Genomic DNA, 24,676 nt, shown 5'->3' on the forward strand with positions numbered 1-24,676 from the left:
TTATTTATTTACTTGCTTATTTATGACATTTATATTTCACCTTAAACATGAATTAGGCTGAAACCTGGCAACATTTAAAAGATTTTTCCTGTGCCTAGATCACAAGAAGAAGATGGCATGTGGGAACTTGCTCCTTTTGTTTTGTGGATTGCAGTGGTATATTATAAAAATGCATTTGCCTTGTTTAATTACTGTTTCAAAGCAGTCGGTGGATAACAAATACAAAGTTGTATAGTGATCGTATGAGGTATAAGCAGAGGGTCGGAATGGATGAAGATTGCGTGTTGTCCTGTTCGATCATAGTCATGGTGTGTTGGTAGGTGAAGAGGGTTACGTGGAGTCGTTGGGGTAGGCCTTTTTTGAAGAGGTTGGTTTTTAGTGATTTCCTGAAGTTCAAGTGGTCGTGGATTGTTTATGGACTGCTCAGTTTATGGACTACCTGAAAATCAGCCACCAAGTTCATACAAAGTTAATTATGTTCAATGGAAAATAAATCTGTTGGCTCAGGCTGCCAGCTATATGAATATTTTATTTATTTATGGCACATTTTTACCCCACATTCTCCCAAATATGCAGGAACAATGTGGCTTACACAAATTCAAGAGGATACAATACAATACAGAGAATATTCCATTATTGTTTCATTATTGCTACCATGTATTACATATTATGGGCATTTGCTTTAAAATTTGATTATTTTAATTTGTTTATCCAGAACTTACATTCACATGGTTTTGCTTTTTAAACCTAAAGGTGAATCCTAAGGGTGGTTGAACAATTAGGTATAAACTGTGTTGTTTCTGACTTGTTTTGGAGTGCTTTGGGTCCTGCTGATCTGTACATCTATTGTCTGGAATTTTGGAAGATGGAAATGAGAAAATAAAAATTAAATTTTGGATGTACTCTGTAGAAGTTGTTGTTTACTTTTGCAATGTGATGGATGCCTGTTCTGGTGTGTGCATGCGATAATCTTTGAATATCTACCTATACTTATGGCTATGATTTCTGAACATGCTGCATCACTAAAGGACAGACTTCTAAATAACCAGTTGGGTATATATACTAATCTCAACTTTGTTAAATGTTTCAGACATATTCGTCTAGTTTACCTTGTGAGCTGGGAGCTGTGCTGCAAATTTTCAGACTTGTGAATATCTGTGCTAGTGATTTCATCTTTTTATGCTGGAATTGTCTTGAAGGTGTTTTCATTGGAAATGTGTTTTAACCTGTGTCAAGTGTTTTAAACCTGTGACTTAATCTGGTGACATTGAATCTGATGTCTGTTTTCATTAGAATTGTGTGTTGAATCTACACTGCCAGAGACTTAATTCAATCAATTTTGGTTACATAGCATCTGGTGACTCATAGCTCTGGAGGAGGGGCAATTTTGTTTTGAGCTGGGTAGTAGAACCTATTTACCTTGTGAGCCGGGAGCTGTGCTGGGCATTTTCAGACTTGGTTTGATTGGTAACTGAGGTTACCTGTGTCCTGCTCTTAATATCTTCCTGATAAATTATTGACTCCTTTATTCTATTTCACCTCCTTTTTATTCTATCCTATTAACACAAAAAAACAAACAAACACAAAAAAACCTGTCCTTTCACTTGCAGAGGGTCTGACCCCTATAAGTTCCTTATCTGTCTCTATCCTATTGCCTATATTGCACTGTGATTTTATTTATTTAACACATTTGTACCCCACATTTTCCCACCAATTTGCAGGCTCAATGTGGCTAACATCAACCGTAAAGGCAGTCGCCAATCTGGTAACTATACAGATAACAGTGTAGAGGACAGGGAGATCAAAAAAACGGGGTATAAGGGCAAAAGGTGAAAGGGTAAAAGTGGTCAATACAGTACATTAATTTGCTGTGTTGCAGAATATAGGGACTTATGTTGGATCCTTGGGGTAAGCCTTTCCGAATAAGCTGGTTCAGTGATTTCCTGAAATTAAGATGATTGTGGATTGCTTTCACAGCTTTTGGCAGTGCATTCCATAGTTGTGCACTTATAAAGGAGAAGGTGGATGCATAAATTGATTTATATTTCAGACCGTTGCAGTAGGGTAGTGGAGGTTTAAGTATGAACGGGATGATCTGGATATATTCCTGGAAGGTAGATTGATTAGGTTTGTCATGTATCCAGGGGCTTCTCCGTAAAGAATTTTGTGGACTAGGGTGTAGAGTTTGAAGGTGATACGTTCCTTAATTGGAAGCCAATGCAGTTTCTCTCGAAGGGGTTTAGCACTATCGAATTTGGATTTTCCATAGATTAATCTGGCTGCTGTGTTTTGGGCGGTCTGTAGTTTCTTTGTAAGTTGTTCTTTACATCCTGCATATATTCCGTTGCAGTAGTCTAAGTGGCATAATACAATTGATTGTATTAGATTACGAAATACTTCTCTCGGGAAGAAAGGTTTTATCCGTTTAATTTTCCACAATGAAAAGAACATTTTCTTTGTAGTGGAGTTTATTTGGCTTTCGAGTGTTAGATTGCGATCGATTATAACACCAAGTATTTTTAGGCTCTCAGAGATAGTAAGGGTAAGGTTTGGGGTGTTTAAGGTTGAAGGTTTGAACTTATTGTGTTGAGATGAAAGGATAAGGCAGTGCGTTTTCTCAGTGTTTAGTTTCAGTTGAAAAGAATTTGCCCATAAGTTCATGGTGTTCAAACCAAGATTAATTTCATTGGTGATTTCAGACAGGTCGTGTCTGAAGGGAATGTAAATTGTGACATCATCTGCATAGATGAACAGGTTAAGGCCTAGATTGGATAAGGACTTGGCCAAAGGGATCAACATTATGTTGAAGAGTGTTGGGGATAATGGTGAACCTTGGGGGAGTCCACAATCTACTTTCCACGGTGGTGAAATGTTTGAATTAGATTTAACTTGATATGTTCTAGAGATTAGAAAGCCCTTGATCCATCTATATACGTTTCCACCAGTCCCGAAGTAATCAAGAAGGTTTAGTAGGATGTTATGGCTTACCATGTCAAAAGCACTCGACATGTCAAATTGGAGAAGAAGTATGCTTTTACCTAAGGATATTTCCTGCTTGAAGTTGGTCAGAAGAGTGATTAGCACAGTTTCAGTGCTATGAAGGGGGCAGAATCCTGATTGTGATTCATGTAATATAGAAAACTTATCCAGGTAGTCATTAAGTTGTTTGGTCACCATGCTTTCCATCAGTTTAACAAAAAGTGGGATAGACGCAATTGGGCTGTAATTTGTTTGCTTTTTTTCTTGTTGTCCTTTGGTATTGGAGTAAGATGTTACCATGATCCACACGGAAGAAACTATGTTGAAGAATGTAGTTTAGATGAGATGTTAGGTCTGCAATAAAGTGGTCAGGTGTGAATTTTAGTAAGTGATTAGGGCAAATATCCAGTTTGCAATAGGAATTGGAAAATCTATGAATCGCCTGGTTAACTGAATCAATGGTGAGGGGAACAAAGTTTGACAGGATATAATCTACTGGTTGTTCTCCCAGAATTGGATCCAGGCAAGTGATGAAGTGATCCATGTCTATGTTGTGCTGAGGAAGTGAATTGCGCAATTTTGTTATTTTTTTTCCTTAAAGTATATGGCAAGATTGACAGCAGGTGGTATATTGGTATTGACTGAGGTAAGTTAGGATCTGTTAGGTTATTGACGAAATGAAATAATTTCTTCATGTCTTTGTAGTCCGAGCCTATTTTAGTTTTATAGTAAAGCCTTTTGGACTGTCTTATTGCATATTTGTATTTTCTGTGCGTTTTTTCCATGTATTGAGTGTATGTTCATCTTTTTTTTTTTTCATGCCCATTCAAGTTTTCTGGAAAGTGTTTTGAGTTTTCTTAGTTCATCATTGAACCATGGCGTCGAAGCTTGTCTTTTAGAGGTTCTTGTTCTAACAAGGGCTAAAACGTCTAGTATGCTTCTGCATCTTTCATCCCATTCTGAGAGGTAATGTATAGAATCTGTTCGTGCTGACCATTCATTATCATATATCATTTGCCAGAATACCTTAGTGTCTATTTGGCCTCTTGTGCTGTAAGCTGTATGGTCCTGAGTACAGTGTAAACTCTTCTTACGCCATAATAGGGTTAGGTTGTAATGGTCGGACCAAGGAGTTTCCGACCAATTAATATATGTTATTCATAAGTTATGATCAATGGACAATTTATAAGAGAATAGGTCAAGTGTGTGCCCTTTGACATGGGTAACTTGCAAATGTGGCCTTGAGAGATCCCAGGAATGGAGAAAATCCTTGCAATCATGTGCACTGGTTGATTTTGGATCTTCTAGGTGAAGGTTAATGTCGCCTAATATAAGAATGTTGGAGCTGGTTACACATATATTTGAAATGGTCCTTGAAGGTAGGCAGGCTTCCATTCCAGTTACCAGGCGTTCTGTAGAATAAGATGTAGTTCATGTGACCTTGCAGGAATTTGTTAAGGATTCTAAACGAGGCAATTTCAAGATGAGATGTAATGGACTCAGCAGTAATTTTGATGATGAAATGGGAGCGATATACAAGTGCAATGCCTCCACCCCCTTTTCCAGTCCAGTGGTTGAGTTTATATCCTGGGGGGCCTAGGTCAAGAATTATGGGATCTTTTTGGTCATGAATCCAGGTTTCATTAATGAAAATTAGGTCAAGGTTTTCTGACGTAATCCAGTTTGAAATAGTTGTTGTTTTATTGATAACGGATCTGGCGTTATTTTGGTAGGAGGCATCTATGTTAGGGGATATGCAAATTTTTGTAAGTTGTCGTTCATTAGTTGGTGAATACTTGTAATGACCATTCTTTCCATTTAGTAGATGATGTCCACATTTAGGCATTCTTCCTTTGTTTTGATGGTTGTTGGTATGGTGAGAAGTGAAGCATCTAGATAGTCTATGATGGTTTTGTATAATGGGTATAATATTGTTTTCCGTAAGTGAGGTGGAAAGTGCTAAGTGAATAAATGAAAGGGAGTAGAATATTGGGAGAAATTTAACTATATAAAAAAAAAACCCTATCCTTTCACTTGCAGAGGGTCTGACCTCTATAAGTTCCTTATCTGTCTCTATCCTATTGCCTATATTGCACTGTGATTTTATATTTTTATGCTGGTATTGTCTTAAAGGGAAAGAGAAGATGGAACCTGTATCCACACGAGAGTTATCTACAGACCTCCTGCGCAAACGGAGAAGTTAAACAAGGATCTGATAGAAGATATTCAAAAGATTGGTATGAAAGGGGAGGTGCTACTGTTGGGAGATTTCAATTTGTCTGACGTGGATTGGAATGTCCCATCTGTGGAATCGGAAAGAGGTAGGGAGATTGTGAATGCCTGTCAAAGTGCCTTGCTCAGACAAATGGTGACGGAACCCAAGAGGGAAGGGTCGATGCTGGATCTAGTGCTCACTAATGGAGGTAGTGTTTCCGATGTCCGGGTGGGTGCCCAACTATGCAATAGTGATCATCACACTGTATGATTTGATATAAGGGCAAAGGCGGAATGCAGACGCACAAAGCTCAAAGTACAAGATTTTAGACATACTGATTTTGATAAAATGGGGGAATACCTGAAGAAGGAGCTGTTGGCGTGGGAAGGCGTAGGAGAAGTGGAAAAACAATGGTCCAAGCTAAAGGCTGCTATAAATATGGCGACTGATCTTTTTGTGAGGAAAGTAAACAAAAGAGAAGCAGGAAGCCTATATGGTTCTCCAAACAAGTAGCTGAAAAAATAAGCGCAAAAGAGGCTTTGTTCAAGAAATACAAAAGAACGCAACGAAAGGATCAAGGAAAAGATTATCGGATTAAACTGAAAGAAGCGAAGAGGGAAATCCAGCTAGCGAAAGCGCGAGCGGAAGAAAAAATGGCTAAAGATGTAAAGAGAGGTGACAGGACTTTTTTCAGATATATTGGAGAAAGGCGAAGAGATAGGAATGGAATTGCGAGACTGAAAGATAATGAGAATGGCTATGTGGAGAGTGATGAAGATAAAGCGAATAAGGTAAACAATTTTTTCTCTTCGGTGTTCACGGAGGAGAATCCAGGAGAAGGACCATGGTTGGCTGCCGAGGGAACGTCTGGGAATGGAGTGGATACTGCGCCATTTACGGAAGAAAGTTTATAAACAGCTGGAGAATCTGAAGGTGAACAAAGCTATGGGGCCGGATGGGATACATCCCAGGATACTGAAGGAGCTCAGAGAGGTCCTGGTGGAAACTCTAAAAGATTTATTTAATAGATCTTTAGAGATGGGAGAGATTCCGCGAGACTGGAGACGAGCGGATGTGGTCCCTCTTCACAAAAGTGGAGGCAGGGAAGAAGTGGGAAACTACTGACCGGTTAAGTCTCACATCGGTGATAGGAAAAATAATGGGAGTCGCTACTGAAAGGAAGGATAGTTAACTTTCTAGAAACCGACGGGTTACAGGACCCGAGGCAACATGGCTTTACCAAAGGAAAATCCTGCCAAACGAATTTTATTGACTTCTTTGACTGGGTGACCAAAGAACTGGATGAGGGACGTGTGCTAGATGTAACCTACTTGGACTTCAGCAAAGCTTTTGATACGGTCCCCCACAGAAGACTCGTGAATAAGCTGAAAGGGTTGAACTTAGGACCGAAAGTGGTGAACTGGATAAGAAACTGGTTGAGCGACAGGTGGCAGAGGGTGGTGGTAAATGGAATCTGCTCGGAGGAAAGGAAGGTGAGCAGTGGAGTTCCTCAGGGGTCAGTGCTGGGGCCTATTCTGTTTAATATATTTGTGGGAGATATTGCTGAAGGGTTGGAAGAAAAGGTGTGCCTTTCTGCGGATGACACAAAAATAGCCAGTAGTGTGGATACCCTGGAGGGAGTAGAAACGATGAGAAGGAATCTCCGAACGTTAAAAGAATGGTCGAGGGTCTGGCAGCACCATCCCGCAGCTAAGTATCCATTAATAAATGGTAAAGCATATCTTTATATATTCTAAAGATATAGGAGGCAAGAGAGAGCTGAAGTGCGATGATGCTTAAATAGACATATTACTTCTCCAGTTGACTCGCCAGAGTAATATGCATTTCACTGAGCACTTCTAATACTATAAAGCACAGTGTGTGTGTTTTGATTCACAGCATAGTAAAAAAATAAAAAAGAAAGATGAGTGTAGAAAGAGTACAACGGTTTCTATGTATTATATAGGTATATATTTTGAAACCAGGACGTAGTGGTACCCCAGTATTATCTCAGTAAGTTAAAATTTAATGCCAAGAAGTGTACAGTGATGCACTTGAGGTGCAGAAACCCAAAAGAGAGATACCAGATAGGAGGGGAGAGATTAGTAAGCTCGACTCAGGAGAGAGACCTTGGGGTGTTGGTGTCGGAGGATCTGAAGGTGAAGAAACAATGCGACAAGGCGACAGCCGTGGTCAGAAGGATGCTAGGCTGCGTAGAGAGGGGCATAACCAGCAGAAGAAAGGAGGTGTGGATGCCCCTCTACAAGTCGTTGGTAAGGCCCTACTTGGAGTATTCTGTTCAGTTTTGGAGGGTGGTGGATATGTGGAATGCCCTCCCGCAGGAGGTGGTGGAGATGAAAACGGTAATGGAATTCAAACATGAGTGGGATAAACACAAAGGAATCCTGTTTAGAAGGAATGGTTCTGTGGAATCTTAGTGGAGATTGGGTGGCGACGCTGGTAATTGGAAACAAAACAGGAGCTGGGCAGACTTCTACAGTCTACGCCCTGATCGTGACTGAATAGATAGGGATGGGCTGGAGTGTAAATTTTAAGGGGCTTCGATGTTAGCTTCAGAACTTAGTACAAGAACAGTACTGGGCAGACTTCTACGGTCTGTGCCCTGAGAAAGGCAAGGACAAATCAGTCGGGTATACATATAAAGTATCACATACCATGTAAAATGAGTTTATCTTGTTGGGCAGACTGGATGGACCATACAGGTCTTTATCTGCCGTCATTTACTCTTGTCTTTTAGATTGTAAGCTCTTTGAGCAGGGACTGTCCTTCTATGTTATATTGTACAGCGCTGTGTAACCCTAGTAGCGCTTTAGAAATGTTAGTTAGTAGTAGTACTATGTTACTTGCTCCCATGAATAACTGAATTCTATTATTCTCTCTCACTGTATTTTCAAATGTAAGCCACACTGAACCCGACTTTGCTTGGAATAATGTGGGATGTGTTTTTTAAAATAATCCTTTATCCTCCACCTTTTAAGACACTGCCTATTCAGCTGGATGGTGATGGCATAAGGAAAGCAAGTTTGGTCCAGTGAGACTAAATCAAAATAACCTGTTCCTTAGCTGGGCCCTAGTATTATCATAATGAAAATGCGACCATACCATGCCTCTGTGGTTATGTTCCACTAATAAGTTAAATGATTAACTGGATTTCTTGAAAGGATTATATAAACTTTGGATGCATGACTAGGGACACAAACATACACTTATTTATTCAATATCACAATTCCTCATGTACAGTCACAAAACAACCTTTTAGGGTGGATAGTGTTCACAATGAACTCCTTTTCTTATCGACCAGATAGCGATAAGAGTTTTCAGTTTTGGCAAAGTGTAAGTCATCACAAGAAGAAAATATAAGAAAACCAGTGAACTGCATTAGGGGCTTATAGCCCATTTAGTTATGTTTAAACAAAAGACATCTGCATGAAACAAAATATTTTTATTTTGACTTGCCCCTGAAACATGTTCAAAACAGAATAATCCATTTGTGTATCTAAAATGTAAACTTCAAAACAGATGAAGATGTGATTGCATATGCCCCAGTGAAAGGAGAGTTTAATTCTACTTCCATTTAATTTCAATATATTCCATCATCTTTATAAAACCAGGCTTCCCAAGGCAGATTACAACAATTAAGATAAACCCATCAGGAAATAGGATATCCTCACTAAAATTTGGCCATCTCTATTGGCTAGAACACTGTAGAAAAATGAGCACAAAATATAGAGTTTATAATTGTGTTTCTACCAGCTACAATAATTTTTGAAGCTGTTTTAGTGATATTCAATTATTTCATGATATTTATATCTACATATGGGAAGCTTTCAAATAAATTAAAAAGCTGTCCAATAAGTTTTTAAAAAATCTTCTCCTCCACCTTTTAAGGCACTGCCTATCTAACTGAAACAGCTTTAGACTTGTTACAGATGGACCACGCATAGGAAGTCCCTTATTTCTAATAATCCGTTGCCATTGTGTTTTGGTTGTACTAAAACCATGGCAAGCTCCACCTACTGGCTTCTGCTTATACAATGGACTAAATAGGCTCACTTCATCTCCTGTTTTATCCAACCTCCTTGCCTTTCTCCCACCTGCCCCTCTTTTCAGCCCCAGTTCTAGTCCCTTCTCTCACCTGTCCCACCTTTTCAGTCCCAGCCCATGTCTCTCACCTGCCCCCATTTCAGCCCCAAACCATTTCTCTCACCTGCCCCCATTTTCAGCCCCATGTTCCAGCCTTAGCCTCCCTTCTCAGCTGCTGCTAGTTCCAGTTCCATCCCCCCACCTGCCCCCCTTTTCAGCCCCTGAGTTCTAGCCTTAGCCGCCTTCTCAGCTGCTGCTGCTGCTAGTTTCAGCTCCCAGTCCCCACCTACCCGCCCTCGGCTCCCGCAACAGCCCCTTTCTGTTCCTGCTACCCTGCATTTAAATCTCTTACCTCAAAGCATCAGTGTCAGTGAAAGAAACAGACTGGCTCGGGTTGTCCCTGTGTCCCACCCTTACGGAAAGAGGAAATTACATCAGAGAAGCAAGGGCAGGACATAGTGATGGAAAGCCCAAGGCAGCCTGCTTCTTTTACTGCTGCTTTGAGATAAAAGAACGCAGGGTGGCAGGAATAAAAAGGGGGCTGTCGTGGGAGCTGAGGTCGGGCAGGTGAGGCCTGGGGGCTGCGGCTGGAATTATGAGCTGCTGGTAAGCATGGCTTATGGCTCCCTCCAAGATCAGCGTCCCCCTGCCATGCTTACCAGGTTGTGCCGGCCCTGCTCTTACACAGTGCTGTATGCACACAGGTATGTCTAGTAGCACTATAGAAATGAACAGCAGTAGAAGTATTGGGCATCCCGATAGCGAGGTTGCAATAGAGACCATAGTAGAGGTGTCTTTAAATAAAAAGCAGACAGATTTTCAAGATTACAAATCATCACTGTCAACTGCTGTATATTATGCTTTCAGGATGACAATTTATTTTTATTCATTCCACTACCATCTAGTATTCACCATGAGATTACTCATAATTCTGAATTTTACATATTAGCCCCACCACTTTGGAATTCAATTCTTAATATCAGTGGAAGAAGGGTTCCTTGCTTAGGTTGAAGGCAGGTCCTAAACACGTGTTATTTTTCTTGTGTTTGTGGAATGAGTGCATCTGTTGTGTTGAAAATAGTGGTCCATGGCAAGACCTCCAAGCTCTGCCTTCTATCTATTTTGATGAAGGATGGTATATAAAATTCTGTAATAGACAAACAAAACAAGGCAGGCAGACCATATATCGTGCTGAGAAATCTAATGAAATGAGCATCATATACAATACACCACACAGTAGAACAGTTAAGATCCAAGGATTCAAAGCCAGCCTGGAATATTCTGATTAATTTAAAACTTTATAGCTGGCAAACAAACCTCAAATTTCTCCCACCCAGACTACAGAACTGAAAAAAAGCTTAACCAGCTCTGATAACCCACCATAAGACACAGCAACCACCATAAAAAAGGAACAAAATGGAAAAGAAGCCTCATAGAAAAAAAAAGTCACAAAAAATTGTGTTAAGCATTAAGGGGACAATTCTATATAGAGAATTAAAAATGACAGAAGCGGAAGCTACCTGGCTCAGCTCCTCCATCTCCCCACCAAAAAAGCCATACATCCCAAATATTTTATGTGTTCCCGTTGACTAGAAGAAAAGAGAATTCCAAGACTATTGATTCTGAAATGGCATCGAGAATGGCTTCCAAAGATAAGGAAAAGCAGCAGGGAGCAGATTCTAAGATGGAAGCTTGATCAGCCCCGCAGAGCCCTTCAGTTAAGTTCTGTTTGGACTCTGGAAATAGTGACAGAGATGCAGGCTGAAGTGGAGGAATCAATGGATGTGAAATTGCAGCAACTGCACAACAGAACAGAGGCTGCTCACGTATGCTTGAACAGCATGGATTTGGAGATGGATGCGCAGCAACACTGCATAGGTACACTGGAGGAAAAAGCCCAGTTTCGGCTCCACATACAACGATGGAATGTAAACTCAATGATATAGAGGGCCGGTCTAGGCACAATAATCTGCGCCTGGTGGGGCTTCCTCAAGCCTTGAAGGGTGTGGAGCTTGTAGGAAGTTTGGAGAATTGGCTCATACAATCCCTAAGTTCAGAGTCTCAGTGGGGTCCTCTTAAACTAGAGCGAGCCCACAGGATGGGTGACAGAAGTGATATCGCACATCCCCATATAGTTGTGTTCTGCGTATTATATCTAGTGCACAAGCAAGCTATTTTGAAGGCTTTGCGTAAAGGTAGGACTTCACAGTTAAAGTGCACACTTAACGTAAAGCTTTTGTGCCCTTATGTGCTGAACTACACGATCAGAAGATTCTGAGCCCCTTATTTTATCTGGCACCTTTTCACATTTGTAGAGATAGCAAAAACTTTTTATTTTTATTTGTTACATTTGTATCCCACATTTTCCCACCTATTTGTAGGCTCAATGTGGCTTGCAAATGCTGGAGAGGCGTTTGCAGACTCCGGTGTAAACAAATACAAAGTGATATTGTGGTTAGATAAAATTCATGTGGCACAGCCACATTATGAAATCGTACAACGGAAGAGTTGTGTTATGTCCATTACGTACTTTAGTTTTGTTGTGTTGCAGAGATCAGGCATTTATGTTGGATTGGTAGGGTATACCTGTTTAAATAGGTTAGTTTTTAGTTTTTTCCGGAAGTTTAGATGGTCGTACATAGTTTTCATGGCTTTTGGTAATGCGTTCCACAGTTGTGTGCTTATGTAGGAGAAACTGGATGCATAAGTTGATTTGTATTTGAGTCCTTTGCAGCTTGGGTAGTGCAGATTTAGGTACGTTTGTGTTGATTTGGATGTGTTTCTAGTTGGTAGGTCAATCAAGTCTGTCATGTATCCCGGGGCTTCACCGTAGATAATTTTGTGAACCAGAGTGCAGATTTTGAAAGCTATGCATTCTTTGATTGGGAGCCAGTGTTTTGTGTTTTCAAATCGCGTTTTTCCCGAATATAAGCCTAGCTGCCGTGTCTTGAGCGGTCTGAAGTTTCTTTAAATGTTTGTTCTTTGCATCCCGCATAAATTCCATTTCTTCAAAATCTCCCACCAGCGTAGGAACTTAGCTACCTCTTTGTGCTTTGGACTTTTTATACAGAACTAGTCAGCCTGGTATTCTCCGACTTTGGGACTCTTATTTACAGCAGTTCTTTTTATTTTCATTTTTATCGGTTAAGCACATTTAACTTGAGAAAAATAGGAATTTGGAATATTAATTTGACCCTAGTTTCTTGTTACCTCCCTCCCTCGAGTTCCAGGGTCGTTGTCCCCCCCCCCCCCCGAGTTCCAGGGTTGTCCCCCCCCCCCCCAAGTTCCAGGGTCGTCGTCCCTCCATCCCTCCGAATTTTAAAAGTCATCTTGACTTACCTCGTCGGGGTTACGGCGGCCAGCAGCAGCGGTAAAAAGCGTGCAGGCTCGGCGCTTACTTCAGTTTTCCCTTCTCTCTCTCTCCGCTCTGGTCCTGCCCTCATTTCCTGTTTCCGCAAAGGCGGGACCAGAGCGGAGAGAGAGAGAAGGGAAAACTGAAGTAAGCGTGGAGCCTGCACGCTTTTTACCGCTGCTGTCGGCCGCCGTAACCCCGACGAGGTAAGTCAAGATGACTTTTAAAATTCGGAGGGATGGAGGGACGACGACCCTGGAACTTGGGGGGGGGGGACGACCCTGGAACTCGGGGGGGGGGGGGGACGATGACCCTGGAACTCAGAGGGAGGGAGGTAACGAACTTCCGGTGGATGAAACATTGGGGGTGCTCGAGCACCCACAGCACCCAGGGAGTCGGTGCCTATGGTGGAAGGGGTCTTTCCTCTGAAATGGGAAGAGGGATCCTTCTGGTATGGGAATACAACTGACTCCTGATACTTGGCAGCTTTATAGAGTCAATGTAAGTTACTAGCGGATACCAGACATCAACTAGAGTGTTGTAGTTACTCCTGCTTAGAGTGCTGTGGTAGGATTTGCTTCTTCTGAGGCATGCTTTACCTGAATTCTGCTAGGGGTAAAGCAGAAGCCCAAGATGAAATTAGAGGATTTATTGCAATTAGAATCAGAGAGGTTTGTGGTTACCTGACTTACAAAGTGTGTTTACTTAGCACCTTAGAAATTGAATGTTGGATAGAATGAGAATTTTTTCCTCCCTGGCATTTTACTTATTACAGGCCCACAGGAAACTGTTACCACTCCACATTAAGAATAGTGTTCTGCTGTGACTGTTAGGAGCTGTGTGGCATTTTCTAGCCACCTTATGGAATCCAAATCCCCACATTAATGACTTGCTGCCACTTAGAGGTAATGCAGAGTTTAGGCTGGAGATGGAGAATGAGGTGTTTTTGAGATGGGCTTAGGGTGGAATAAATTTTGCTGGACACCTCCTCAGAGAAGATGGTTAGTTTCTGACGTATGCAATGCTCCAATAAAAAGTATCATCTAGAGTGGGAAATCTTCTTGCTTATCACCAACTTATTCATTACCTATAAACTCTGGTGCATAAGGCTACGGTCAAGGCAAAACCACTTAGAGATTATAGCAATTTAGTGGAAAGATGGTGCAAAGATTTAGCTCTTCCTCAAGGGAGAATCAAATCTGCTACCTGGTGCATGCGATACCACAGGTAGTATACAGTGCTAATTTCAGAGAATGCCAGTTTAAAATCCTATATAGGGCATATTTTTCTCAGATGCAGGCATTCAAGTAAGGCAGAGTCAAGTGTAAAGACTGATAAAAACACTTACATACATGCATTTAGGAGCTATAGAAAGGTGAAGGTCTGCCAGGGAAAAATTGTAAGCTATTTGGCAGACTTGATAAGCCAAACAGTTCCATTCACACCATTGTTGTTACAGTTGGATACGCAAGGTGCCTATGGTGACTTTAATAAAGGGAACCAAATGTTAATACCCAAAGCTGAGGGTTTGGGAATGAAATGTATTTTGAAATATTGGACACAGGAGGATTCACCGGGGGGGGGGGGGGGGGGGGTGGATTTAATGTGAAAGCCAGACAAAAATTCCTGACAATTTGGGGCAGTTATATCCAGGTCCTTTCCTCTAGAAATCAGAAACTTAACGCGTTATGTGTCAGGAGGAGAGTGTAGAGTTGGGATTTTGGTAGTCTTTAGGGTTGGAGCTGGAAGAGGCTATGGATGGAAGGTGGGAATCTATATATGCTTGTTTCACAATGGCATGTGTAAAGCTCTTTGTGTATCTCATCCATAGAAATCGATGGGGTGGGAAGACAGGGTGGGAGAGGCTGGGTAGGGTTTAAGGCTTGGTATTAATACAAAAGTGGAGGTTTAATGAGCAGTGTAGTTGGTTATAGTGTACTGCCTACAAGTTGTGTCATGCATGAATTTTTGTTAATAAAAAAGATTAAAAACTAAAACCAGTCACTGTGCCTTAAGACTCCAGGATGGTCAATTTAACACCATTTTTTTTGAAAAGCCAGAGGGGTAGTTCAGAAAACTGTTGGCTGATACTTGCTACTGTTTTGCCCAGTACTGATATCAGACTTGCTAGCCTACAGTTTGCTGAAGTCTGATATCAGTACTGAGCAAATCAGTAACAAATATCTCAATAACACAATTACTGTCCATATGAAAAGACATGGTTTTAAGTTCAAATTTTGCTTTGAGGTCTCCACCCAATAAAATCTTACTGAAACTGATAAGGAGGTAAATTTCCCTCTAATAGTGTTACCACACCATCTCCTGACCTCCTCCATCAAATGAATTACCTTATCAGAAGCAGGAGCAGAAGCATTTAAGTATGTAACCTTCTCCTGCCACAGGCCTAAATCTTATGATAAGAGACAAACTTCATTCTACAAGTTTAAAAAGTTCACTATGAACCAGCAGTAGACAGTTTCAAAAATCAAGGCAGAATCCAAAGTAAACCATCATTCTGGTAGTAGTGCCTGTTTTCACCAAGATGGTACACTTCATCCCAACAGAAAACTCCTATCAGCCCTACACACAGCAAAGCAGTTTGTAAAGAAGCTGTGCATTTTATACTGCTTGCCAAAGCAAATAGCCAATACTGAGAATCCCAATTCACCTCAGGGGTTTGGCAGGATTTAATGAGGCTGTTAGGGATACAATTTCAGCTATCCTTGGCGTACCACCCATAAACAAACAGTAAGAACAAACCAGAAACTGGAAATGAACCTGCAAATGTTTGTGTAACTACAACTAAGACAACTGGAGTCTGCTACTGTCATCAGCTGAATCCACATACAATAATTTCATCCACATGATGACCTGGCATAAAATTTATTTTAATGCAAAGTAAGTTCACAATCTTTATTCTTCTCAATTACTAAATTAAAAGGAGGAAAAGACCTCAGAAATCCCAAGCTTATGGGAATATTAATTATCTTTCATTGGTCAAAAACCTCCCAAAAAACCCTCTTATTTCTTTCTTTTATTAATTTTGCAGGCACTATTTTTTGTGTGCTTTTACCATTTCTGGAAATTCATACTGCTGCTTCTTCCACATTCTTCAAGCACAGCACTCTTAAAACCATCTTGTATCTTAGAAGCTCACAGTGGATAACATTTGTCTGTGTTCAAATAGCAGCTACCTTCTGACCTTTAACACTTGCAGCGCTTATCATATAAGCTCTAACTTGTAAAACTAAGCACTTTGGCACTTATCTTGTAAGCTTGGGGGGGGGGGGGGGGGGGGGCATTTGGCGGCTTCTTCAGGATAAGCACTGCCCCTGAAGATGCTGTGAGATGAAATGGGGCTGGTAGCATTGTTTGACTTGGGGAAGTGGTGTAGCCAGAATGCAATTTTTAGGTGGGCCAACAGGTTGGATGGGTAGGCACTAGAGTTGCTAACTATTTGAAAAAGAAAAACAGCAACCTGATGCATCCATGCTCTGTCCCTACCCCACTCCATGCTTGACCTCTACCTCAATCCCAATAACTTCAATGAGGGTTGCAGTTCAGGCTTCAGTGGCTGCAGGCAAATTGAGAACTAAGGGAAGTACAATAGACTGCACTCTTCAGCCCCATTGAGCCATGGTCCTCCAACACACATATGGTATTGAAGCCAAACATTTCACATCCAGAGAACCTCTTGGCCCTCCACCAACAATAGAAACAGAGCACAGCAAGGACATTTCCCCATAAAACTCACCATACAAAGAAATGTTGGTTTCTAGTGTAATCTCAATAAGACAAAGTAATTTTAAAAAAGCTATAAAACAAAAAAGGTCACTGAGAACCTAGAGCAAATGTACCAAGCCAGCACTAACTTCCAAAACAAGGATCCTACCTATTATAATGGGGTCCTAAAATACCAATACATTTATCTGAAAAGCCAAATTACTACAGAATGCTATATAGAAAATACATGCTAACAGAATACCTCAGTCACACACACAGAACACAAATGCCAAATACAGAATAAGTGACCACAAGCTCTAGAAACAGAAACAGAAACAGAAACCCAAGAAACCAGACCTTGCATGTTCTACAACACCAGAGAAACAAGAAAGTCAGGCATTTCCTCTTGTGCAAAATATAAAGATGGCACATGCCAGGGATGGCATTAGGGGTTGCAACTAGGCCAACTGTGCTTGGTTCCCTGGCCAGAGAAAGCCCCAAGCTTGCTGGAAGCTGAAGGCGCAGCCTGGTAATGGACTTTGGGGTGCTCTCCTAGATTTCTGCCCTGGACCCCAGCCACATTAACACCAGCGCTGGCAAGACATACATTCCAAATCGGACATATTATATTCACAACATAGAAAATAAAATGATTTTTTTGTATCTTTTTGTTGTCTGGTCATTTTATTTTTCAAATCATATTGGTCCCAGTCTCTGGTTTCTGCTTCTCTCTGTCTTTTCTCAACTCACTTGCCAGGGTCTCCTGTCTATTTGACATTCCTCCTTTCTCCATGTCCATCATCCACCTCCCATCTCTGTTTCCCTATATTTCCTTGTCCAGTTATCTCCCCTGTGTTCATATTCCCGCATCCATCATCATTCCTCTGTGCACCTATGCACCCCATGCCCAGCATCTCCTGTGTTCCTATTCTCCCCTTTGTCTGGCATCTCCCCTCTGTGTCCATATACCCCCCTCTCCAGTATCCAGCATTGTATCTCTATTCTATATCCCCCTCCCTCCCACCCCTTGTCAGGTATTGCCCCTCTGTGCCCATATGCCATCTCTATACAGCATCTCACATTTGTGTCCCTGTCACCATGTTCCCACCTAATGCCCATCATCTCCCTTTTCTATCTGTACACTTCCCTATGTCCCCTATCTCCCTCCTCCCACACCAATGTGTCCCTCTCCTCTCTGACCCCACCCCAACCAGCTTCTCTTCCTCTCTCTTCCCTTCCCATTATGCATCTTTCTCCCACTGTAGGTCCAGCATTTGACCCCCTCTTCCTTTATCCCCTTGTCCAGCATCTCTCTCCCTTCTAACCCCTCCCACTCCCATAGGTCCAACACCTTTCTCCCTTTGCTCCAGCCCTCCTTGCAGGTCCACATCTCTCTCCCTTCCATTCAGCCATCCCCTGCATATCCAGCACCTCTCTCCCTTCCCTCCAGTCACCCCCGTACATGTCCTTACCTCTCTCCCTTTCATCCAGCCCCCCATACATGTCCAACACCTCTCTCCCTTTCATCCAGCCCCCACTACAGTCATGTCCAGCACCTCTCCCACTTCCCTTCAACCCCCTGCATATCTAGCATCTCTCTCCTTTCCTCCAGCTCCCCTGCATATCCAGCACATCTCCCTTTTCCCTCCAACCCCTCCCCACATATCCAGCGCCTCTCCCCTTTCCTCCAAACCTCCTCCACATATCCAGCATCTTTCTCCCTTCCCTCCAGCTCCCCTTGCAGTCCACATCTCTATCCCATTCCTCTAGCCCTCCCCTGCATATCCAGCACCTCTCCGCCTTCCCTCCAACCCCCTCCATGTCCAGCATCTCTTCCCTTTCCCCTCCAACCCCTGCCCCTTGCAAGTCCAGCACCTCTCCCCCCCATCAGCCCCCTTCACTCACAGGGCTAGAACCTCCAAGTCTTCCTTACCCCCCCAAGTCCAGCAGCTCCATGTCTTCCTTAACCCCCTGCAAGTCTAGCACCTCCGCATCGTCCTTACCCCCCCCCCCCCCCACAAATCCAGGACCTCATTGTCTTCCTTACCCTCCTGCAAGTCCAGGACCTCTGCGTCTTCCTTACCCCCCTTCCCCGCAAGTCTGGCACATCTCCCTTCCCTTCAGCCCCCTCCCTTTGCAGGGCCAGCACCCCACTGTCTTCCTCACCCTCTCCCATCCCCGCCACAGCGCTTGCATTTAATGCCATCGGCGTACACTGGCAGCAACTCCCAGGTGCGGCGTCCTGCTTCAGGACCTTCCCTCTGCTTCATCCCACCTGCGTAAACAGGAAGTTGCATCAGCGCAGAGGGAAGGTCCAGGAGCAGGACGCCGCATGTGTGAGTTGCTGCCAGGCATCACTGATAGCAAAGTTCAAGCACTGCTGCAGGGGTGGGAGAGGGTGAGAAACACACGGAGGTGTTGGAACTGCAGGAGGGACTGGGTCTGGCTGAAGGGATAGTGCTGAATCTTATGAGGCTGTACTTCTGGGTGGGCCTGGGCCCACCTGCAGATATGCCCCTGAGTCTTGGGGAACAAAGACTGGCCCTGTGACTGATGTTTCACTTAGTAAGATTCTCCAACTTACCACCTCTACTGCCCAGTAGGCATCTGGCTTTATCCTTGAAAGACCAAGGGATTGTAGGTCATTAGTACTTGACCACCTAAGGAAACCTCACAGCCCTGATAAGATTTGCAGGTATCAATATTTGGGGAAGATGAGGAGGGTAATACCCTTTTAGAAGGTGTCTTGCACACTACTTCAATTGATGGAACTGGCACTGGCCAACGGAATCTTAATCCTGTCATTTTCCCATGGAGGAAGGGGAAGGGGTGCTATTCCTCTTACCACTCTCCTCAAGAGGTTACTAATGTTGAAATATGGAGGGTAGTAGATAAACAGGCAGGTATGGTACCTTCTATCCTATCTCACTGTGTCAATTTACTGGAGAGATAGCTGTGAAACATTCTGTTTTGAGTGGAGAGTTGGACAATTGGTTTAAAATAGGCACCTTTTTAGATATTTCATCTAGGTGCCCTGTTATAAAATGAATGCCCTGTTATAAAATGAATCCCTGAATGAATTTTGCGACCCCATTTGGGAACCACTATAGTAAAGACTCCCTTTCTTTTTAAACATTACTATTGTGAAATCAAGCTCTATAAAATTTAATAAAGTTATTATACAAGGCTAAGAGGCTCATTTTCAAAGCACATAAACTTACAGAGTTACATAGGTGTATTTTCAAAGCACTTAGACTTAAAAAGTTATGAGGGGCATTTTCGAAAGGTCGTCCAAGTATGAATTAGGACGCCCTCGTGAAGTTGTCCAAAATCACGTAGGTATAATCGAAAAATAGTATGGAAGTCCTTAGACATTCCATTATCGCAGCGCAAAACGCCCAAATCAGGGACGCCCAAAGTGTACTAAAAAAAGGACGCCCATCTTCCAGAACCGCCAAAAGACGTCCCCAACATTCACTGTACTTGCCAACATTTGTCATATGAACGTCCTTTGGCGGTTCTATGAGAAAGACGTCCTTATTACCATACTTTGGACTTCTCTGATGTATCTGGTTGTTGTGGACATCCAGGTACAGGAAATATAAGGAATATTCATAGATGCAAAAATACAGTAACAAGGACGTGTTTCTTGCAGAACTGCTGAAGGACGTTCATCTTACTAGGCCCGCCGAAGTGAGAAACACATCCTTGTTACTGTATTTTGCACTTTTGAATATTCCTTACATTTCCCAACCTGGATGTCCGCAACTACATGCACTGTACTTGCGCAACATGCAGCTATGTGAAATATAAGGAACATACATATTTTATTGCGTATATATGAAGAGGTTCGCACACTTGATAATGATTCATATAAGGAAGACTTCGCACTTGAGAACAAGTACTCGTATAGATAAGGCCCCGCACGCATGATGATGGTCCATGCACGTCATGGACGTCCATGCCTGACAGCCGTCCACGTGCGGCCCCATTTTATATATGCTAGGATGTCCACGTGCTGGCCCGTCCATATAAGGAACTGTGCGTGTAAGGACGTCCATCAAGCATGGGCGTCCATATAAGGCGATGCATGTTTTCCAACGGTTATTCACTGAGAAACATGGCTCTCGGGCGCGAGCCAAATTTCAGCAATGCTGGAATTTTGTGCCTAGTGCACCTTTGCATGAAGCACCGGCGCATTCTTTTTAGGCACCACCACCTGCCCCCCCAGGACTGTCTCGATTCAAGCCTGGTATCAAATACGAGACAAGTTGGAAAGGTAAGTGTTTGCTTCCCCCTCCTTCCTGGGCTATCAGGGCCCCCTCCTCTAGCTACACATATAAGAGCTCCCTCAGCAATATAAGCACTAATTGTAGTCTGCATTCAAGGGTAATCAGTGATATGTGCACATGCACATTCATTAATAGAATCTATATACTAGAAAGGAAAAACATTCCCACATCCCTACAATACTGCAAACAAATGGTACTCTCTGTCCTCACGTCCACCTCAATGACATCACCTGTACCAATGTAATGTCCCCCCCCCCCCCCCCCCAACCAGTGTTGTGTGTCTCTCCTATTTGATTTCCAAATGAATTTGTGTGCTGAAGGCAAGAAGGATCATCCCCTGACTCCTGGTGTAAAACTTATATCTTGCAGAAGACTTAGCATTTGGAGGACCTCGAGTCCCCGAGGCACAGGTTCCGCCGAATAAAGCGGGAGAGGCCTGATATGATCAGAACAGTGCAAAGGCACCTCAGGGCTCAACGTATTATAAACAGGGCACCTGTACTCATTTGTAAATATATTTATTTAATAATGCAAATGTCATGTACAATATCAGTTTCCATGTGGCTAATAGGCAACTAGAAAGTCATAACACCTCTGTCCCAGATCAAGCCCTGAGGTTGCAGCTACCCTCCCATGAGTGTGGCTGCAACTTCCAACTAACCTCCTCTGAGATGAATGAGATGACATGCCTCACTTCTGTATCCCCCTTTCTGGGGTGGATACTGTTTCATGGTATTCCTGCCTGAGGTTCTACTCTTAGTGGATGTCATTGCCTCATATTAAAGTAATGTGTTCTCCCCTCCCCCCCCAACCATAGTCACAAATCATAATGCAAACATGCTGCTGACCAATGAGTGTGGTCTGCCAACACATCCTGTGTACTCTGTGTCAGACCAGCTTCCAGGGTTCCCTGTCATGTCATCTCATGCATCTCACACCCCATGGGTATAGCCCAGGACTCACCACACCTTTCCCCATCCCCCGCCTCAGGCCAGCCAGCTTCTGACCTATGCAAGCCATGTTGGATGTGTTGATCTCAAAGACAATCCTTTTACATACACAGGGCGGCAGCTGCAGGAGGAGGAGGCGGCGGAGGCCACAGCACCAGTGGCGCATCAGGAGGAGGAGGAGGCCACAGAACTAGAGGAGGCGGCGGTGGAGGAGGACCAATGGGCCAATATGCCTCCTCTGGAGGGGGAGGAGGAGGAGCACCCACCAGCCCCAGCAGCACCACTGGACAACAGTGCCGCAGTACTGCAACTCCTGCAGCAACTGGTTACTGTAATCAACCAGTTGCTGCTGGAGGTGACAGCACTGTGGCACTCTGTCGAGCAAAGGCAGGATACACACAGCTGGCTCGTGCTGCTACTGATAGAACTTATGAGAAGGGTCTTGGAGGGACAGCAGCCTCATTGATGGGACTTTTTTTGTACATAGTTTATGAAAATATATTATGATGTTGCCGTCATCTACTATGTTATGTATGTTACTATGTTACACTTTTTTCAACTACCAGGGTCTGTGTGTGTACTTTGTGCACTACATATGTGCTATTATCAAATGCTGGGGTTGATGTGAGAGGAGTCAGCAATCTGGGTGGCATGACAGGTGAACTGTGACAGAGAAACTTTGGTACATATATGTCATAAGTGTGGCCATACAGAAGGCCACCTGTTCCTTCCAAACTGCCACTCTCCAACTGCACAAAATCGCTAATGGATCTAAAGACGATTTCCCCCTTACCCTGGTTGCGTTTATTTCAGGTCCAACTAAGGACGCCCATGTTCCCACCCATGCGAAACCATTTTGCTAGGCCCATCTTGTAACGCCGCCCCTAAAATGCCCCCTGCGGGGACGACCATAGATGGGCATCCTCGCTCTGAGGACATCCTTACGGCCCTGTTTCGATTATTGGATTTGGGCGACCTTCTTTCACGGGGATGCCCATGTGCCTTTTGTGTCGCTTTTTGGACGCCCTTCTCTTTCAAAAATGAGCCTGATAGTGACCTATAGAACTTTGTAAGTCTAAGTGCTCTGAAAATGAGCCCCTATGTAACTTTGTAAGTCTATGATCTTTGAAAATGAGCATCTGTATGTTCAACAGTTTGAAAACAAAAGATTAGCTAAAAATTTCAGTTGCACTGTTCCAGTAATACAAAAGCAGTGAGTGTCCAGTAATTCCCAATCCACAAGGATAAGAGTTCTTTTAGCGGGTCATAACCTGACTTGGACCTCCAGTAGTGGGTGTATAATTATAGATCTCTTCAAACAACATTCCAGACAGAAGTTCGGTTTTCTCAAGGATTTGCACTTTTAAGAGTAAAAAATCACAATAGGAAAATCAGCGTATTCACATTCCCATTACCTGTTACTAGAATTCCTCCCCCCATTGTTCATCTGAACCACACATGCATACTTTCAAGGAGTTTAGTTTTCGACTTCTGTCACCAGGAAGCAAAGGACATATTTTTGTTGTGCAGAAAAAATTACAGCATGGTCTAGCCAAAGTGAATAAATTTAGCAATGTGCTGTTTGATCACCACCCCCAAAATACCGGCGTTTTAACTTCCATCCCATTGGAGCATGATCACAGGAAGATCAGGAATGCAACTGTCTAGACAGTGTCCACTAGCATGCTACAGCATCATCAGTTGCCAACTATGAAGCTTCTGTAGCAAACTCAAAATGTCTTTCCTAGAAAGAGAGATGAAATCATGGTGTCTAGCTGAATCCCCAAAAAGGCTCTATATTCTGCTACCATCAGGAAAGAAATACAGGGGATTCAACTCCCACTCTCCTAGAGGAGAAGAATCCAGATTTTCCAGGGATCTAAAGGAAAGTTCCTATTGACAGAATTCACATGTTGTGACTCCTGAGAAGTTAACTGGACTGCAACATTCCCCATTTGAGGATATAGATTTAACTTTAAGAAAAGGGACCTTACTCAACATATAGTTTCAATAGTAGAGAGAATTTTATAGTTGTTGCCTTAAAAAAATACTTATACTATTGTTCTGAACATATAATAGAAAACTGACCTTCCTTTGATCCTTTACCTTATTAAAAAGGAATACTAACACAGGAAGAAATTTCTGTTGCCAAATTAAAGATGGACTATACAATTATTTGAAAAAGTGTTGATTATTCAATATAAGGCAAACTTATCTCTAGACGGTAAATAGGAAAAAATAGCTGCAAAATGAAGAACTAATATATTTTCTATTGCATCATCAGCTCTACTCACAGGACTTAACTCTTCAACATGGATAATATTTTGTTTGAAAAGCAAAATCACTTACTCTCCAAGTTTTGCCCAAATAGCCAATGCCACCCTTAGGATGATCTCTGATCCTTCAAAGAATACTGAATCCCAGATCTTCAGAACTGTGTGATTAGGCAGGCAGGTAGCAAATAAGGTCAGAAACCACTGCATTGTGAACACATTTGTTAGTGGTGGCTCATACCCTCCTGAAAAAGAAGAGAAAGGTGTTATTTAGAAACCATCTCTATAATCCCAGCTGAATGCACCCAACCACAACAAGATGAAAAAGTTAACATATTATCTTAAAGAACACCAAGGTTTGGGCTAAGATAGATTTAAGATTTAATAAAGGATCATACACAATAACGCAGATTTGTATATTTTTGTTTCAATCAATTCCATTTCATTTCAGCATATTGTTAGTTAGCATACACTAAATGTAAGCCAATAGGAACAGTATGTGTTACTGTTAGTGTATGCTAAAAATGAAACTAAACAAAACAATAATAAAAAAGTGAACATTTTTGTTTTGCTCACTCTTCTTCTGAAGTGAATATACAGAATAATTCTGATGGTAATCTAATTAATCAAACTCACAAAACAATGAATTTAGGTAATCTTGTTACATATGAATAGGAATTACGTAGAAGCTTTTATTTAAATAGAACTGCAACCCATTTTGACTTTTTTAAAAAATATATTTTTATCTGAAAATCAACCAGCAACAAGACAATAACATATGTTCAGAT

General features: G+C 42.4%; 1 protein-coding gene across 1 annotated transcript in view; it reads right to left on the minus strand.

Moving 5' to 3' along the window:
* The window catches only part of TBC1D30 (TBC1 domain family member 30), a 252,698-nt gene that overhangs the window by 35,770 nt on the left and 192,252 nt on the right, over window positions 1-24,676 (minus strand). The window contains 1 exon segment of the mRNA XM_030216536.1: window positions 23,965-24,133. Coding sequence (XP_030072396.1) covers window positions 23,965-24,133 — 169 coding nt within the window.

This window comes from Microcaecilia unicolor, chromosome 10 (genome assembly GCF_901765095.1).
Source record: "Microcaecilia unicolor chromosome 10, aMicUni1.1, whole genome shotgun sequence".
Classification (NCBI taxonomy): Eukaryota; Metazoa; Chordata; class Amphibia; order Gymnophiona; family Siphonopidae; genus Microcaecilia; species Microcaecilia unicolor.